The 20,018-nt window shown below is 37.8% G+C and overlaps 1 protein-coding gene across 4 annotated transcripts in view; it reads left to right on the top strand.

Annotated features, from left to right (window-relative positions):
- vwa3b (von Willebrand factor A domain containing 3B) overlaps positions 1 to 20,018 on the top strand; it is an 86,524-nt gene that overhangs the window by 40,726 nt on the left and 25,780 nt on the right. For 3 of the 4 annotated variants that reach the window (XM_062975372.1, XM_062975375.1, XM_062975371.1), the window contains 11 exons: positions 1,259 to 1,413; positions 2,643 to 2,781; positions 3,055 to 3,186; positions 3,708 to 3,806; positions 5,517 to 5,699; positions 8,427 to 8,554; positions 9,580 to 9,755; positions 10,992 to 11,084; positions 13,192 to 13,231; positions 13,337 to 13,493; positions 17,173 to 17,291. In XM_062975372.1, coding sequence (XP_062831442.1) covers positions 1,259 to 1,413; positions 2,643 to 2,781; positions 3,055 to 3,186; positions 3,708 to 3,806; positions 5,517 to 5,699; positions 8,427 to 8,554; positions 9,580 to 9,755; positions 10,992 to 11,084; positions 13,192 to 13,231; positions 13,337 to 13,493; positions 17,173 to 17,291 — 1,421 coding nt within the window. The remainder of the gene's footprint in view (positions 1 to 1,258; positions 1,414 to 2,642; positions 2,782 to 3,054; positions 3,187 to 3,707; positions 3,807 to 5,516; positions 5,700 to 8,426; positions 8,555 to 9,579; positions 9,756 to 10,991; positions 11,085 to 13,191; positions 13,232 to 13,336; positions 13,494 to 17,172; positions 17,292 to 20,018) is intronic. The other variant, XM_062975373.1, reaches the window with a different exon arrangement.

Below are 20,018 nucleotides of genomic sequence, written 5' to 3'. Positions count from 1 at the left end.
CAACCACTATTTTCTTGACTGCAGTTTCATCCTATAGATTTTACAGATGTTATACATTGTGAAGTTTCATATTGCTATTCTATAACTTACTAATTTGATATCATTATAGAATCCTTATTCTTTTTTCAGAATTTTGTCTTCTTAGTGAAAATGAGGGGTGTTATAAACATCTTTGGGGAATGGCAGTGCCTCTTAAGCACATATTCAAGCTTATAGAGCAAGGGCCTCCTGAATGAACCGGAACTCTGTAGTAATACATTTTGAAGGTGAAGAACTTTTGAATGATCTCTGCTAGAAAGGGAATTGGGTTGGATTCAAATAAGTTGGCTAAATTTAGTTTTCATTGAAATCTGTGGTTCTTAAGCCATAACTCTCTTGTTCCATTGATTTCAATGGCACTTAAGAGAAACTAACCAACAACAGTTTCACATTGTACAGTTAGATCACTATGATCCCTCTAACTGCTACAGCTCCATGCTTTGGGCTTGTAGTTTGGTGAAATAGTAGAGCTCTTTGGTCAAAACATGTAAATGCGCCACAATAAGATGCAACTAGGGAGCCCCCGGTGGCGGAGTGGGTTCAACCGCTGAGCTGCTGAACTTGCTGACTGAAAGGTCAATAATTCAAATCCAGTGGGTGGGGTGAGCTCCCGCTATTAGCCCCAACCTAGCAGTTCGAAAACATGCAGCCATGCCAGCCACATAGCCTTGGATGCATCTACATACAATGCCAGTTCTTCGTCTTAGAAATGGAGATGAGCAACACCCCCCAGAGTTGGACACGACTAGACTTAATGTCAGGGGAAAACCTTTACCTTTACCTAAGCTGCAACTTTCAGGATTTCAGAGGATGTTGCCATGGATGTTAAAGTGGAATTGTTGTGCTTTAATTATGTAGTGTGAAAGGTCATCAAGTTTGGATCCAACTAATTTTGTTGAAATCCAACAAGGAAAGCATTTTTGAATAAGAAGCCTGCTTTAAGATTGTGGATTGTCTTTCTTTATGCTTTTGCTTTTTCCTATCGGTGATATAGTACAAAGGCTCAAAGCAGTGGTTTAATCTTATCAAGTCCTATTATAAAAGTTAGATTGAGCTCAGGGTGATCCTAAGCCCCAGTGTTAATATGTTACTTTTAAAGGGTAGGCTGCTCCTTGATTCCTTTGGTAAGCTGAATTTGTGGAGGCTATTTCTCCATTGGTACTTTGCCTTTAAATATCATGTAATGTGAATTCTTCACTGCAGTCTTTTGTCATTTTAGGAGGCCAATAAAAAGATAATCCATGCAAAATACTGTGATGGTTTTCTTCACACAGTTTTGGAGGATGGTTCTATAATTCACATACATTTGGATGATGAACGTTGCAAGCAGTATGAAGAGCAAATGAAGAATGCTCTCAATCAAATGGAAAGAAGGTTGGATTGGTTTCTAATGAAATATTTTCACAATGTGTGTTTAGCAATGGAGAAGGTATCCCATGCATAATTATGTCATTGCAAAATACCCAGGTGGCATTGCAAACCACAATCAGATATTTTAATTTTCATTTTTAATAATATTTTCATAAACATTTGAAAAGATGCAGTACAAGTAATAAGTGGAGAATAATTAAGTATAGAGCTAGTATATTCCTTCATTCATGTGACCAATACAATTTCATTGCATAATTCTAAAAAAACTATCATTTTGCCAGTATTTGCAATTGGATTTAAAATAAAATCCAGATGTAAATATTTCACCCCTGATTTAAACTTCTCCATTGTAAGGCATTGTTCAGTATCCAAAAGCCTCATTCATGGACCATGAGCAAGAAATGTCTTCAGCCTGATTTCTAGTCTCACCTAGAGTGGACCCATTGAATTTATTGCTGGATACTAATACAAAACATGTTGTTGTTGTTGTTGTTAAATTTATTTATACCCATCTTCCTCCCCGAGGGGACTCAAGGCATCTAACAGTCACACATTTTGATCAATTTAAAACAAAGCAAATACGTTTTTTTTTTTAAAAAAAACCAATTAAATTGTATTGTATGTTGTTAGGTTAAACATACAGTTAAAATACAATAAATACAATTATAATGCATTTTAAAACACACAAACCCTCCAAAACTCCCACCCACAACCTCCTCAGCAATGTTAATCCCATTTTAAAAGCAATTTGAATTGTTGAAATGTAGACCAATGACCCCATCATGCTGAAACATTCCAGTTAATATAGTGGACTTTCTGGGCTGGAATAGTGGACTCCAGCAGCATTGGAGGTGGGAATGGGAAGATTTATTTCTTTTCTCTGCACCCATGTCTGAAAAGAGAAGGGGCGGAAAATCCTCCGGTTACAGAGGAAGAGTGAGGAAGAATTTTCTCAAAGTTTCTCATAATATCATGACATTCTCACTATGTTGATATGGAGATGGGGAGTTTGCATTATTTTTATATCGCTATTCTTTAGACGTTTAAAATTACTGTTGATATATGGAAGTTTTTGTAATAGTAATCTGGGGCCTATTTGACTCCTAAATCAGAATAAAAATGCTTTGTACAAGCATCGGTGTGTGTGTATGTGAACAAGAAACCTGCAAAGTGAACAGTTCATACAGTTCTCTGGGTATTTTTCATTTCATGTCAAAAGTATTTTTGTGTAGACTTCAGGAACTGAAGAAAGGGAGCAGAGCGCTCTTTGGAGATATTAAAGAGGACCACATCTATGTTCTCATTGATACATCTGAGTCCATGAAGGAGAAACTGCCAGTAGTGAAACAGAAACTATTCCAGCTCATTGAAGTGAGTGTAAAAGGAATGCATAGAAATTGTATTTATTTCCACCAGTAAGAATATAGGAAGCTGCATTGTACCACTGGCCCATCCAACTTGGTATTGGTTATAGTCACTGGAAGCAGTTTTCAATGCAAAATGTGACATTTGCCACTAAAATATGGTTTGGGAAACCAAATATCACCACTGGGAAACCAAATATCACCACTGATGTGCTAGACGAAAGAAATATATTCCTGTAGTTATTGTTTGTCAGCATTCTTTATGGATCATTTCTTGCAGGAACAAGTACAGAACAAAACAAAATTTAACCTTGTTAAATTCGATGTTGAGGCAGTAGCTTGGAAAGAGAAACTGGCTGAAGTTAATGAACATAATTTGGAGGATGCTTTAAGTTGGATAGAAGAACTGCAAGTAAGGAAGTTGAAATATAACTTTGCTAATTATTCTTGAGTCTGCAGGCTTGGTTATAATTATAGGTTTTTGCAGTTTCTGAACTAGGAAGTAGGATGGAATGATCCCTACAAAATCTGTTTTGTAAGAATATTCAAACCACAGTTTCTAGTTGTTATGTAACAGTAAACTGTGGTTTAAGGAACCAGGAAATCTTACACTCAGTCAAATCCATGAAGCAAGGACTACCATAGTTTGATTTAGCCAGTTGATGAAGTCTTAATGTCAAAGAACTTTTAATGTCAAATGTGATAATGACTTTAGTTTTTGTCAGAAAATTAAATAGCTGTAATCAATAAAACTGGCTTTGAGAACACGATAATTCTTTATCCATGATGTTATGTTGACTGTATAAAGAATGGATCTGATGTTTCTCCGACCAAGTTACGTAGTTCCTCTCATCAGCACACTTGACAACTAGATTTTACAGTCTATACTTTCGTTGGTACTAATTTGTCCATTTTCATTTGTCTATCGTTTAGGTTGGAGGTTCTACAAATACACTGCAAGCACTTCAGGTTGCCTTTTGTGATCCTGACACTCAAGCCATTTACCTTCTTACTGATGGGAGACCTGACCAGGTATCTATGGAAGAAGTAAATCATGGCAGGGCAGTATGATGATGTAACACTGGCAATATGACAAAGCAGAGCCTTGAATAGATCATAAGTGGCCAAACTGGGGTTAACCTGGCAGTTCAAGGAAGACACCTGCCTTTGACTCCTCACCAACTCCTGTTCCAGCCTCCAATTGGAACCATGAGAGGTTGGGAGGAGGAGGTAGTGATGACGGAGATAGCAGAGGAGGCATGATCTCTCTGCCTCCAAAGTAAGAAGCTTTAAAAACAACAACAAAAGCAAAACAAAAACCCACCAAAAATGGCTGGGAGGAGAGAAGAAGCATCGCTGAGATGCTTTAGCAAGTTGAAAGGGAAATGGTGATAGGGCAAGAGAGTCATCAGGAACAATGGTGATAGGGCAAGAGAGTCATCAGCGGGCATCAGGATTATTTTGGGAAGGGGAAGCAGCAAGTGTGTGGATCCTGGGAGATGTCTAAATAGGGAGAAGGAAAGGCATCTAAAGGAGGAAAGGAGGGAAAATAGCACAAGGAACATATGCAGGGACCAGTTGGCTGATTCTAAGCCACAGTAAAGGCATGGTATTGTAGAAGAACGACACAGAATAGGAGTAAGAATCATATGATCCTCCAGATGTGGTTGGACTGAAACCGTAACCTTCCCCCTTCCCCTTTTAACTGAACTGGATAGGGATATTGGGAGTCACAGTCCAACAAATTCTGGAATGCTGCATGATTCTCTTTCAGGATATAGAAGCTGCAAGCACAACAGATTTCAGTGTGTTATGGAGAAGGGTGGAAGCTGAAGCTGAGATATTATACAAAATGGAAGAGGGCAGCTAAAAACAGCTAGGATGCATTTACGTCTCCTCTAATGTCAAGTACAACTGGGCTCATGTGTGTTACCATAGGAACATGAAACACTGACTTATGTAAAGTCATATAGCCCAGAATTGTCGGCACTGACAGAGGTCCTGGAGATGCCAGGACTTAAACCTATGACTCCATAAATGCAAAATCTATACTCTACCTTTGAACTACAGTATCTAAATGGTGTTCCTCATATTCCTGCCTTTTATCTGTAGCAGTTAGTGACATATAGACAAAAGGGGAAACAGAAGATCATGATACCATAACATGATGCTAGTTTTACAAAACATGACAAGGAGATGGGCATTGGAAGCTGAATGCAAATATACAGAGTCTGATATATAATTCCTTGTAATAAGAAATACTCTGTATTTTTGGTTATAGTTATTGTTGGCAGCTAATAATTGACTTAAGGCTTTAATCTTTTTTTTTTTTTTGGTTTCTGTTTTAGACAGTGGCAGTTAGTATTTCTGGTTCTCTTATGCAAAGCCTTTAGTTTAGCTGACAGCAAGTCCACATGTTTTTATGACCAGCAACATTGCAGCTTTTTTTGTTAAATCAGTTTGTTAGTTTATAGATTATAATGCAACAATTTAATATGTGTGCTATACTTTTTATTTGTTTTTAAAGTTAATGCCTTAAAAGTAGTATTTAAGAAAGATTATTTGTTTAATGTTCTTTAAATTTTGTCCAACATATTGGTTTTATACGTTTTGTTTCCATTTATATTATAAACTACTTTGAGTCCCATTATGAGAGAAAGTTGGCATGGAAAGAAAATAAAGAAGCAAACAAACAAAATATCTGTCTTAATACATTTCCCTCGCTGTCTGTATTGCTTTCAGCCCCCAAATACAATTTTAGCCCAACTGAAACTTCAACGAAATATTCCAGTTCACACCATTTCCTTTAACTGTGATGATACCGGAGCTAATAAATTTCTACATGAGGTGGCTAGTGAGACAGGTGGACGGTTTCATTACTATCATATTCGTTTGAGGGACCCTGATGCTCCAAAACCCTTTGAGGCAAGTCTTTAAAATTTATTTCAAGAGATTAGGAATTTTCCTTCCCCCTGTTGCTCCACAGAGGGCGCTTCCAGACATAAGTTAAACCCACTTCGGAGTGAGGTTAAGAAAACGCTCAGAAGTGGGTTTAAGACCCAACACCCCAGGGGGAAAAATGGGCTTTGCCCGTTGGTTGCCCCCATGCTGTACCGAAAACTTTCAGGATGGCATTGGGCCACCCAACCCCCCCCCCCCCCCACCCCAAAGCCTTGAAAATAAAGTAAAATTTATTGGGTCATGATTAGGCCTCCCTGCAGCCTTCTGGAATGTACCAATGGTGAGCTAGGAGTCTGGGGGGAGCGGTTTGGGGGCCCCCTCACCTCTTAGCGTGTCATTGGTATGTTCCAGGAGGTTGCAGGGAGGCCTAATCATGACCCGGTAAGTTAGCATTGCTGTAGGATCTATGAAAGGCTGTTCTGTAGACTTCTAGAATTGCAACTCCTACTAAGATGTGAAAAGGCATTATGTAGCTCTTCCATCTTTTGTTTCCTGATTTTTTAAAAAAATGGAAGAAACAAGACAAACAGAAGGGCTTCTTGAATGATGTCAGACTGAATGTGTGCTGATTTTAAGAGGTTCTACCACGTAGATATTTCTTAATGACATTAAAGGCACCATATCCCATCAGATCTTGAAAGCTAACCAGGGTCAGTCCTGGTTAGTATTTCCATGGGAGACTGACAACGAACACTGGATGCTCTGAGATATCTTTTTTAGAGAAAGGAACTGGCAAATGTACCTCTGAATATTTGTTGCCAAGAAAACCCCTTGAAATTCATGGGCTACCATAACTTAACAGGCGACTTGAAGGCAAACACACACACCCTGTGGATAATAATTCAGTCTACAAAGATACTGGCAGAAGATGCAAATGGATTTGTCCCAAGATGAAGTGCAGAAAATTAGTGTGTGTTTGTTAAATTCTCAATGCAAGCATGAATCATAGAGTTGGAAGAGACCACACAAGCTATTCTGTCCAACTCCCTGCCATGCTTAGAAAGCACAATTCACATGGCCAACCAGCATCTGACTACTTGTTAAGTGGGTGTAAGATGATTATTATATGTATAATTATTGTGATATATAAGGAGGTTGTCCAAAATGACTTTATGAAGATTTGGTGTCATCATCCTTACTGATAAGAGAAATGTGTCATGTTGCAGTGACAAGCCTAGGCTTTTATTGATAATTTCTTGGAGTTTATTAGTGATAAAAAATTGAGAAAAACAAGAATTGTTGTGACTGTTTTAAAACACTGTGGATTTTATATTACTTTTTTAAAATCCCTAATGAATAGCACAACAACAACAAAAACAACAACAGCAACAACAACAAGCTTTATTTGTACCCCGTCTCATCTCCCTAGGGACTTGGTGTGGCTTACAACCAGACAAAAACATTAAGTAGTATACATAAAAATTAATCACATATTAGTTAATAAAAACAAAATATCTCAACAATATAAGCATAAATAAATAACCAACTTTTAAACACTGTAAGACCCTATAAAACATTATATAGTGCCATTTAAAACTAGCCATTCTTATCATTAGAGGATCCAGATTATAGTTATAATTATAATAGCCATTTAAGACCTGTCCGATTAGGGTGATTGTTATAATTAGCCATGGTTAAAGGCCTGCTTAAATAGCCAAGATATCAATTCCTTTCTAAATGTTGTAAGTGTGGGTGCTTGTCTAATTTCCTTGGGGAGAGGATTCCAAAGCCAGGGGGCCACTACCGAGAAGGCCTTCTCCCTCGTCCCCACCAACCTCACTTGTGAAGGAGGCAGGACCGACAGGAGGGCCTCTCCGTCTGATCTTAAGGACCAAATAGGTTCATAAAGGGAGATGTGGTCATGTAAATAGGCAGGACCTGAACCATGTAGGGCTTTATAGGTGATAAAATGCACTTTGAATTGGGCCTGGAAGCAAATCAGCAACCAATGAAACTGCTTTAGCCAGGAGGTAGTATGTTCCCTACAGTCCGCCCCATTCAGCAGTCTGGCTGCAGATCTTTGTACGAATTGAAGCTTCCAAACCGTCTTAATAGGCAGCCCCACACAGAGTGCACTGTGGTAATCCATCCAAAATGTAACTAAGGCATGGACCACTGTGGCCAAGTCTGGCTTTTCGAAGTACAGTCACAGCCTGCTTACCAGTTTTAACTGTGCGAAGGCCCTCCCAGCCACCGCTGATACCTGAGCTTCAAGTGTCAGTGCTAAATCCAGGAGGACACCCAGACTGCAGACCCAATAAGCTGCACTGATGATGTTTTGTTTATCTTTCATACTTCAAAAATTGGATCCACTATTATCCATTATAGTTTTGTTGAAAGCTGAAATGTATTACATTTTCAGACAAGAATTTTCTGCTCTGCAGTATTTGTTTTTGTAGATTGTTGATTGAGTTAAAATTGCACTTGGGGAAACTGTTACTAGTAAAATACTTAGAAGATCTTCCTAGACGTGAAATGTAATGAATGCCAAAAAAGAAACGTAAGCAAAAATAGGCACTAAAAACAAAGACTCACAGTTTGGGATGCAGGAGAGATAAACTTCAGAAGTAGTTGTTTTTCCTTTATAAAATTGCAGTTCAGATTTTTTTTTATTTAAAAGAATGGGTTCATTTCAGGGATAAATGTGTTTCCAATTTTATTTCCATGACCCATTTTTTCCTGTTTTGACAGTGTGAGGATATATATCTACTTAAAAAAGAAATTGAACAAGGAGAAAAGGAACTGAAGAAAATACAAACCTTCCGCACTGGCAAAGTATTGATGGATTTGTTTAATGGAGCAAAAGATCCTCACGATAAGTATGTACTCAGATTGCTTTTCCTTCTTGCACTGCTTTTCTGACTGTTAACAACTTTTGTCTTGACTGAAAATTGGATAAGAAGGGCTAAATTGCAAGTAAAGATATTACACTCTGAAATCAAGAGATTTGGGTGAAAAAAATAACTGCTGTGCTTGGAACAAAATACTTCATTTTTATGGGTGAAAATGAAAAAAAGCTAAAGGTTTCTTTGTTGATATTATTTAGGAACGATACAGTAAAAGAATGGTGAATTGGAAAATAGTACTCAGCTGAGAAAAAAATGGGAAAGCTTCCAATTTAGGATGGAATATATTGTGGCCTTCTGTATGTATTGTTTGTCAGTGCTATATTTTCTTTTTCTGCAATTTCAAGCAAGTCTCTCTGTATTGCTGTTATCTTAGTTAGCTTTGGGTGACTCTCTGGTTGTAATTTAGCTAACTCCTCATGAACACTGTCTTCCCATCTCCCCATTGCAAATGTTCTAAATGTATTTTGTGGACTGCTATGGAATTGTTTTCTCTTGCCAAACTGGTCAGAATCTTTTCTTGCCACAAGGAGGGATCCTCATGTCCAAAGGATCAAAAGCAACACGGCATCATTAGTTGTTTTCTTCTTGGAGAAGTTTCTTTTCTGACAAATACATGCACACCTTGATATGTCACTTCGAGAAGTACTGGCTTAAGGTGTTTAAGACATATGGTTGCACATGGAAAAACATATGACCAGAAATTAATGTTTGGGCCAGATTCCTTCAACTCCAAATGGAAAAACCTATGGTTGCTCTTAAGGAGATACCTCTTGTTTGGTTGGATGTTTGTCCAGGTACTGATTATCCAGGAGCTAGTATTGTACACTTGTTTTTGAACATCACGCACCGATTATCTGTTGCACGCCGTGTACAAACACAGTCAGCATATTTCACTATGTAGTGTTTCAGTCCTCACACTTATCAGAATGGCTTCTCCCTGATATATATGTGTGTGCACTTTGTCACAGATAGTGACTTGTCTGTTTCTTAAACAGACATCGCAGGCAGCATGTCACTGTAACCCCACGAGTTGAGGGAATGAATCCCCCATCCCCAAATAGGCCACATTGTGCCTCTGAAGAGCCTGCTTCGGCTTCACCACAACCTATTATGGATGGATGGCAGGCACGCTTTGAGAGTCCAGACAGAAAGAAGAAAGCTTTACATGCAGGTAAAAGAGACTGTGGAGATTACTCAGTAAAACATACCCCATATCTGACGTATGGTCAATTCAAACTCCTTCATACTTCACATTATTTCACACCAACAGCATGCATGATACTGCACTCCTAGTATTTCTGAAATTCCTGCATTATACCAGGGAAGGACAAAACAAGGATGGAAAAAAAGGTCCAGATTGACACATTTCAAAGGGCTTTTCTTCATGTATTTAGTAATGCTAACACTGCTTGTGACTTTTGATGTACCTCTGATATCCTTAATAAGTATCATTTTATTTAGATATGGAAATGTGTGCAGTTTTCCGATTTAATCTGTAACCTGAAACATCTATTTTATTTAATCCAGAGGTTTGAGATAGAGGGTTATGTTGCTGTGTATTTTATTTTGCTCTCCCAGTGTTTGAAAAAGGATTCAGATAATCCAGGTTATCAAAGCATAACATCCACATTATCTGATTTGAACTGTATTATCTTAGTCTACACTGCCATATAATCCAGTTCAAAACAGATAATGTGGATTTTATATGGCCGTGTAGAAGCTGCCATCCAAAAACATAACATAAAAAGAAAATTCTCCCCTCCACACTTCAACTAAAATAAATATATAGAAAATATATTGAATCTGGTCTGGATACATCCAGATGCTACTTTTTTCATGAAGTTGGCCTGCTGCATTGATGGGATTTTCTGAAGGATTTAGACTCCAGCTTCTGCTTGTAGCTGCTCTGTGTTTTCCCATCTGTGTCCATCTTATTTTCTTTCCAACAAAATGTAATTAGGAGGAAAATGTAGAGCAGCTCCAGAATGTCTTTTACGGGAGCCTTCTTTCTAGAAATATCCTTAGGATTTTGTCTGCAATACTTGTTGTCCTTTGAAGACTGTCATAATTATCTCCATTTGCCTTCTTATCCTGGAATACAAAAGTTGAAGTGCAGATTTTCAAATACAAGTACTATTCCAGTCCAGCCAACTGTGTAGTTGCATCATTAATTGTAACTCTGTTGAATGAGCTACAGTTAAAGTACTTGAAAAATGGTGTGCACTTTTCAACCATATGGAACACTATGAAATTGGAAAGGTAGGGAACCAAAAGTGTAGAAATTGTACATTTATACATGGGAAGCTTCCTGGGACTGTATTTGCTGAATGGGCTGTAAGCATTAAAAGCAATTTGTCATTTTGAGAGTCACAGCAGTTTTTCGACCTGTGTGGATTTCTTTTGACAGAACAAACAAAGAGTAGCATGCTTAGATCTCAACGCTATTCAGCAAAATCTACTGATCACAGTCAAAATGGAAGGATATCTCCTGAACGAAAAGGTAAGCTTTGAGGCTGGGGAGAAGTTATATATAGAGAGACAGCAATTCTAACAATTTGGCATGCTGAATTAAATTCATTCATTCATCTAGTATTTATCTTCTGCTGCAGGGGCATATCACTGTACTGTCTCAAGACGTGCAACTGTCCTGGGTTCAGGAGTCAATTTTCTTTCCCTGGAATACTCTGGGAACTACCGTGTTTCCCCAAAAATAAGACAGTGTCTTATATTAATTTTTGCTCCCAAATATGTGCTAGGTCTTATTTTCAGGGGATGTCTTATTTTTCCATGAGGAAGAATTCACATTTATTGTTGAACAAAAAAATGAACATTTATTATATACTGTACAGTAGTTGTCATCACAAACCAGCATAACCAGACAAACTGTAAATCCTATCAAGAATTTCTTGTTACTACCATTATTTCCATTCACAACACTCTATGGTACATACATTTACCGATCCTGCATGCTCTGATGTTCTGTTCAGCGTTCGATGTTCTTTGCTAGGTCTTACTTTCAGGGGAGGCCTTATATTTAGCAATTCAGCAAAAGCTCTACTAGGTCTTATTTTCTGGGGATGTCTTATTTTAGGGGAAACAGGGTATGTGGAATGGCAAAATGTCACAAAATAAAACAAAAGATCTTCAGCAGTCTAATCTTGGTTTTGAAAAAAAGGTGTTTTTTTAAAATGCTAAAATAGTATGGGACATTTGGACATCTGCAACCTGTTAAGAAGAAATCTGATTTGGAAGCTTTCAGGCTCTTACTGACCTTGAGTGTGTACACACACACTGCACTTTGCCCATCCTTTCATTACTGATTTTTGGGGCACTGATTTCCTCCTTTGGTTCAATTTAACATCTCTGTAGAAATTGCAGAATCTAACTGGGCCCTGAATTGCTCTCAGTACTCCCAAGAGAATAAAATATGCTCCCCATTGTGATGTAAATCCTGAATTCACTGTGGTCCAGCTGTGCATTAGGAATTCTGTGCACAAACCAACCATTATCCTTGTCTTAGAGAGCAATTTTAGTTGTCTGAAAAGTCGTTCAAAATGTTGGTGCTTGTGTCATGATTGAATTGTGCACATGTTTGGGACAGTATCCATGCCAGGTCTAGCACCAGAGACATTATGTTTATTTATGTTCTGATGGGTCTGTAAAAATTATCCCATCAAGGTTATTATAGCCTTTTAGGTTATGGATTCTCTTTGGTCTGGCTCAGGTATAAATGCTTGTGAATCAGGCCCGAATCTGTTACCTGGGCAGCAATCAGATTTTGGCCTTATCCAAGGCTTAAGTGCTTTCCGAGTACAGATTGAGTATTCCTTATCCAAAATGCTTGGTGGGACTAGAAATGTTTTGGAATTTTTCCCCCCAATTTTTAGAATACGTGTATTTGTATGCACATACATATCTTGGAGATGGGACCCAAATCTAACCACAAACTTCATTTTTGTTTCATATACATCTTATTCAAATAGCCTGAAAGAAATTTGATACCGTATTTTCAATACTTTTGTGTGAAACCAAATTTGTGTATGTTGAACTATCAGAAAGTAAAGGTGGCATTATCTCACTTATGTGGACAACTTCAGGTTTTTTTTAGTATTTGGGATTTTGGAATTCAGGATAAGGGATGCTTAGCATGTACCAAACTTCTGTAGTTTTCCCATCTATTTGCTTGTCCTTCTGCTTTTAGTTCTTCCTAGGTCTATTTGCAAAACATCCGAAATACTCCAGAATCTGAACTTACTCACGTAAGTGAGACAATGATGTCTTTGCTTTTCTGATGGTTCAATGTATACGGTCTTCATTTCATGCACAAAATTATTTAAAATCTTGTCTCATCTACAAGATATCTCATTATGTACATGCTCGTATGTGCAGATACAGACATCCTATTTTGTTTTTTTTTAAGTTCAAAACATTTTGGTGTTTGTTTTTAAAAAAATTATACCTCGCTGAATTTTTCACTTCTCTAGGCTTTCTGAGAGTTATGACCCAAAAAGTAATGTTTCTAAGCTCTGGTTTCCTTGACTATCCATATTTCAGTGCCGCAATATGTAAAACTGCATAATAATGTTGTTTTTAAATTTCATCCACAGAGCAGAAGGCACCAAAAATGGACAAAAAGATGGATAAAGAGTAAGTAGATGTTAATGGAGGATAGGTTTTTTTGTTGCTTTTATATTTAAGAACTCCTTATTAGTGAATCTCTGTGCCTCATTGCCTCTCCCTTCTCTTTAAAAGCCTTTCAGATATCTCTTCAGCACGATGGCTCAAGACGCATGGCTTGGTTGCAAAGAGGCTCACCATCATGGATGCCTTGGCTCCCACAGCTATTCCCCGCACAACTAAATACATCCCGAGTCTAGACAAACATGTAGTTTCAAGAGTATTTGATGATGTAAGTGTCTTTTTGTGCCCTTTTTAGGCAAACTCAAAATTAGCAACTGAATGTAAGTGTCAATTAATTGTATTCTCAACTGTTGAAATCACAATGTGCACTTAGGGAATGTGTGAATGGTCACTCGTTTTGATTTTGGGGGCTGGAAATAGCAGTTACAGGCTCCTCAGAAAAAGTGCTTCATAAACTCATTGTTGTAGGGGATATCTCCCTCCCCTGCATCTATCTAAACTATGACTTTCTTTTTTGCTTTCTTTGCTTTGGTGCCCTTTCCTGTCTTCTTTCTGGATCAGTCATGGATGGTCTTAGGCAGTGATTCCTAAATTCTAGTGTTTTGTACCTCAACTCCCAGAAATCGCAGCTATCTTTGCCAGTGATAAAGGATTCTGGGAATTGAAGTCCCAAACACCTGGAAAACTAGAGTTTAGGAAACACTGGCCTGAACCAACCAAGGGTCATGTAGTGAATAAAATGACATCATGGTACTATGTAGGCTTTGTGATGTTACCATTGGGGCAAAATAAAGGCAATTGAAACAGGAGGGGGAGAGAGTTCTTTTAGGCATTGCTGAAAATATATTTAAATAATTTGTGTGTGGCTGCTGAAAATATCTGTGAAAAGTTAACTGAGTTTACATGAGCAACCTGTACAGTGGGCTTAGTAAAGCAAATTCTTTGAAAAGTGATATCATAATTCTAGAAGCCTGAAAAAGTGATATAATACATTTTAATTCTGTGCAACTACAGTTTGACCCCATAGCTATGGCAAAAATTGGCAGCCTCTATTGGCTTCCAGGAGAGTTTAACTAGAGAGCTAAGAAGTATCTGCAAGTTTTGAGAAGGAGCATTTTGACATTTTCATAAGAAATTTTCAATTTTAGTACATTCTCATATCAACCCGAATTCTTTTTATATATAGGTAACAAGTAGTTACCCATTAAAATTTCTCTTTGTTGCAGATGGTAGGAATATTTTACTTTTCAAACAGTGAAATAACATGGAAATGTGTTATATTTTGTATGCGAACTCTCCAAGTTCTGCACTTTTTTCAAGACTCTTATTGGTTTCACTTTTACTTGTATTTAACATAACCCCCATTTTGTAAAGCCTGAATACACTAAAGGAATCGGATTTCTTTTGTACTTGGATGTTAAATAAATTCTGGTCTGGTTCATCTTTGGAAGGAGAACTGTTAAAGAATAGCAAGTGCTGTAGACTGTATTTTTGAAAAAAAGTGCATCACCTGTGAGCATTCCTTGCCTAAGAAAAACCTATGAAATTCAAGGTGACTTGATGATACACCCACCCACACTTGTACGAATTCCATTCCACACAAATAATTGCATTTCCCCTTTTGACCAATAGCTGGCAATATATGGCTGCTGTGGGTTCAAAAATGGACAATGTTTTTTAACAATCGCAGAAAGTGTATTGTGGATGATGACACTGAGATTCCACAATTTGGAAACAGTATGTACAAGAGAGGGAAGAACATAAGGGAGAAAAAAGTAGAGGAAAGAAAAGATCGGGTCATTTCCAGACTCTAAATCTCCCTCCTCAAATCATTAAGGCTTTGCAACTGTCCTTCCATCAGCAGTCAAGGAACTTGTATTCAGGTGGACCTTCAGCACCTGCCATGCAGTCAAAGTTTTTTATAAGAATGCTACACTTTCAAATACTTTAATGACCATATTTTATTAATGTGACATTTTGACATTTTAAAAAATATAGTGGGGTCTTTTACACCTGCTTGGGCTTGGTTTGAGTACTATCAAAATCATAGAATCATAGAGTTGGAAGAAACCTCATGGGCCACCCATTCCAATCCCCTGCTAAGAAGCAGGAAAACCACATTCAAAGCACCCCCGACAGATGGCCATCCAGCCTTTGTTTAAAAGCCTCCAAAGAAGGAGCCTCCACCACACAAATCTCTGGATGCTCAAGTCCTGTTATATACAATAGCATAGTACATGATGTTCCTCATATAAAATGGCAAAAGCAAAGTTTGCTTTTCAAAGTTTTTTTGGGGTGGGGATATTTTCAAGGCATGGATGATGGAATCCCTGGAAGCAGAATCACATTTCATTTAAATAACAACTAAGGACATAGTGGATGTGAAAGCCGTACTAAAGCTCAATAATGCAGCTGGTAAATGTATTTTGTAGATTAACCCAATTTATTTACGGCATTTCGATACTAGATCCTTTCATACTGCACAGTTATAGCACTGTGATCCCGAGTTAACTTCCATGGAGATATTTACTGGAATTCTGGGATTTGTAATTTGGTGATGTTCTAGGGTCCTCTGGCAAAGAATTCTGAGTACCCTTCTTAAACTGAAAGTCCCAGGAATTCATAGGTTGTTATCGTGGCATTTCAAATGAAAGGACGGTGCTATAAGTGTGTAAGGTGGGTTCACTCATTGGATTGTACTCTCATTCATAGTGGTCTGTTGCATAAAGTGAAGATATTGCCCTTATAAGCAAAATACTAAAAGAGAAAAATATGGAGGAAATAATAAAAAATACATGCAGATAAAGCTTGTTATTCTGCTGTTATAGTGACCAAGTGGAATAGCCATTGAGAGAAAATAGTTCTCAACAAAAAGGAAGAGCCAAGTGGAATCCCATTCCATCAAAACTTCTGAAGGGAAGAAATTTTGGTTTTGAAATGAAACTCAAATCTCTGCTTTGCTGCGAAGGTCTGCATTAGTGTTGGCTACCATCTCCCTCATTCCTTATCATGGGAAGCAATTGACCAACACATTACGAAGTTCTGTGTTTACTGAAATGGTTCTGCATCAAAAAACAACAATTATTCTCACTCAGTTTTGATGGAAGTACACGGTTCCTTCTCATCTCATACCTCAAGGAAAACACTAATCCTCAAATGAATGAAAATGGTTGTGCATTTCAAAAAAAGTCTCTTTCAGATATATAGGACACATATATGAATTTTGTGTTTACATTTGGGTCCTGTTTCCAAGAAGTCACTTTATGTACATATATGCAAATATAGGAATGTGAAAATATGAAACATTTGAACTCCAAAACACTTTTGGTCATAAGCATTCACCTGTAGTATAAAATGATGGTACCTTAAGATCTTTAGTAGATTATTTTAAGATCTCTTATATGTACCCCACTGTCTGTAATAGAGTGAATGCACAGCCTGGCAAATTTACTTTTCAGAGGGTAATACTCAGAAATCCTAGTGGGTGTGCTAACTGGTGGGCCTTAAGGAGCTGTCTTTCCCAAAAGTAACTTCCAAGTGCTTGGTGAGTAGCTGTCAGCAGAAGATCCTTCTTGGTGTTTCCATTCTCCTTCTGCTCCTTCTAGACGTGCTCAGTTTTATCACTTTATTGCCAGGCAAAAATTACGTTATTTTGCCAGTCATGTAAATTCCCGTGGATTTATTGTTCTCTTCTTCAGCTTGAATTTTACTGATTAGTTTTTGGTAAGTAATTATATTCAGCTAAATTGTATTTTATTGGCCTTTTAAAAATCAACTATGTTAGTGTATAGTTAGATAGATAACTGTCAGTTTTTTTGTGGGAGAAAGGAAGAAAAAGTTATTCTCACACAAAGCTTTGCTCCTCACTCAGTTTAGTTAGAGTCTGCGATTGCGTGTGTTCAGAATTTTGCAATATTTTGAAGACTTGCTTGTTCTTTATGCTGCAGGTTCTCCCCTTTGCCCATGTGAGCAGTGATAAGAAATGTGTCACACTGATTAATCCTCAAGCAGTGGATCTGGATGCCTATAAGAAGAGGCTGAAAGAAGCAATAAAAACATATGAAAGGCAAGTCTGATCAGCAGGAATTGGATTCATATTGAGTGAACCCAGCCATGTGGATTGCTGTTTATCCTGTACTCTATTTCACCAGAGTGTGGCTGGCTTTAGCTTTTCTAGTATCTGGGTGTAAGCATATCTGATAGAGACTCAACTGTGTACATCTGGCAAAGGGAGAGTTGGCTCCATCTTGTACTCCAAGGCTGAGAATCCTGTTGGGGTTCCACATATTTTTGAGCAACATCACCCAGCAGCCTTAACCAGCATAATCAAAGGTGATGAATACTGGGAATTGCATTCCAAGAACATCTGTTATATGGTTCAGTTTCTGAATCAGTATGGCAGAAATGGGTTTCTCTTTGTGAATGATTAGACTGATATGACTGGAACAGATTTGAGTCTAGGAGGATGATTACATTCACCACGAACCTGGCCTCAAACCATTATGTGAGATTTTTTTTGCCACTTCCTGGAGAGATTTTCACCAGCACTCTGGAGACATATGAGGTGGGGAAAAAGGGAAAATCACAGCAATGGAGGTAATCCAGCATTTTGGGGGGGGGGGGGGGTGTTTATAAAGTACTTTGCAAGCTGATTTCACCATGCAGTGTGGTTTACATTTGGGGCTCACTAAAGCACATTAAGGTTCTTGACTTGGATTTTCTTGCTATTTTGCGTAATGTGCTTTTTTTTTGGAAAATAGTCTTTATTTGCAAAAATTTTTTATGTACAGATAAAAACTGGGGGGTGTTGAGGGGGGTGGGGGAAAGATGGGGAAAAAGGGGGGGGTGTCTGGGGAGGGGGGAAGGGATGGAAAGAATGGGATAGGGAGGGGTGATAGGGGTGTAGGATACTTCCTGGTCTGCTCCGGGGTTGAATTTTTTTTTTCTCTTTCTTCTTATAGAATTTCTTCATTTGTTTCTTCTCTGCTTCTAGTCAGGTTTTTTCTTCTCAATTAGTTCTTCTCCATGTGTTACATAGTTTTCTTTAACTTTAAACTTAAGAATCTCTCTACTTTATTCCAATCTGTTTCCTTTCTTGGTCTTCCCTGTTGTTTTGCCATCAAATAAGTCAATCTATCCATGTTCTTAATCTCCGTTACTTTTATAAGCCACTCTTCAATCGTGGGGGATTTATTCTGTCTCCAGTACCTAGCATACACTATTCTGGCTGCTGTTGATAGATACGTTAGTATCTTTTCATCATTAGATCCTGGTTGTATTTTGGATATATTCAATAAAAATATTTCTGGTAATTTGGGGAGGTTGTTACCTAATATTTTTTGAGTATGTTCATGAATCATGTTCCAGTATTTCCTTGCAAATTTACATGTTCACCACATATGGTGGTACGATCCTTCTACCTCACCACATTTCCAACATTTTGTGCAATTGGTTTTATTAATTGATCCTATTTTTTAGGTGTAAAATGCCACCTATATAACATCTTGAGCCAATTTTCTTTCAAATTGTAAGAGTACGTAAATTTGATTTTTCTATTCCAACAGGCCTCCCATTCTTCCATTAGTATACTCCTTCCAATGTTTTTGGCCCATTTGATCAGCGTAATGTGCTTTATGGGCTTGATTCATGCTGCAGCTCGTTGGTGCTTCAAACAGGTTTTTATGGTCAGTGGTGGGCATGGTGTTAGTTATGGAAGGACAACCAGGTTTGATATTGTGGCTGTTGTGAAAACACTGTTTTAAATTATTTTGACTCATGGCAGAGAATAACAGATTGAGGGCAGGAATGGAGTCTGTTCTCCTTCCAGATAGTATTGGATTGCAACGATCAGTCTAGACCCTGAAACCTGCAAGACCTGAAAACCTGGTTGTTTCAATGTGCTTTTGACTAATTCGGCACAATTTGACGGAGTCCTTTTACCTCCACCTATATCCAGCCACTGAACTTTATTACTGGCCTATCTTATTAGTGACCTTGCAATATATTGCACATGTATAATTTCTTGCCTTGCCTTCAATTTTTGAACACGCCCATTGCGCTGGGCTATTGATTATCAGTTGTTGTTGAGTTTATGTTTTTATGATTTATATATATATATATATGTATGTATGTATATGTATATGTATATGTATTAGTTCATTGTAATTGAATGTATCTTTTGTTGTATTGTTGTAACCCCAAACACATAGTGGGACGCTTCAGGTTGTGGGTAGAGTGTTCATCCAAAAGGAGTGAGTGATTTATTATTATTATTATTATTATTATTATTATTATTATTATTATTATTATTATTATGTTGTTGTTGTTGTTGTTGTTGTTGTTTAATCATAACTACTGGTGGCTCATATACTGAGTAGGGTGGAGAGGGGGCATGCCACTGCTTGGACCATGGGCTGCTGATATCTATCACAAATGTATGAAATGAAAGATTTGCAGTGATTTATTTAAACAAATACACAATCTCAGTAACAATCTGATCTGTGGCAAATTGGCTTTAATATACTGATTCATCTCTAAAATTATGCCTTCTGCTCGTTGACCTTGCCTGTATTTTCAGATTGGTTCTGGTTTCTAGGAAGGTGAAAACACTTTGCTGAGGCTTGATTGCAATAGCTCCTTCCTTATTGATTCCCCGAGTCAGATTATTCCAGTTGAGTCTTGGAGGAAACTGCCTAAGCAGGGGATTTGTTTCGGGGGCCGGGGGGGGGGGCAGTAGAAAGGATGTGATCCTACCCTAACCCTTGAGCATATTTCCCACCTTTTATTTAAACAA

The sequence above is a fragment of the Anolis carolinensis genome, chromosome 3, assembly GCF_035594765.1.
Source record: "Anolis carolinensis isolate JA03-04 chromosome 3, rAnoCar3.1.pri, whole genome shotgun sequence".
NCBI lineage: Eukaryota > Metazoa > Chordata > Lepidosauria > Squamata > Dactyloidae > Anolis > Anolis carolinensis.
Note: the sequence above shows the minus strand (reverse complement) of the source record. Positions and strands in the feature narration are given on the sequence as shown.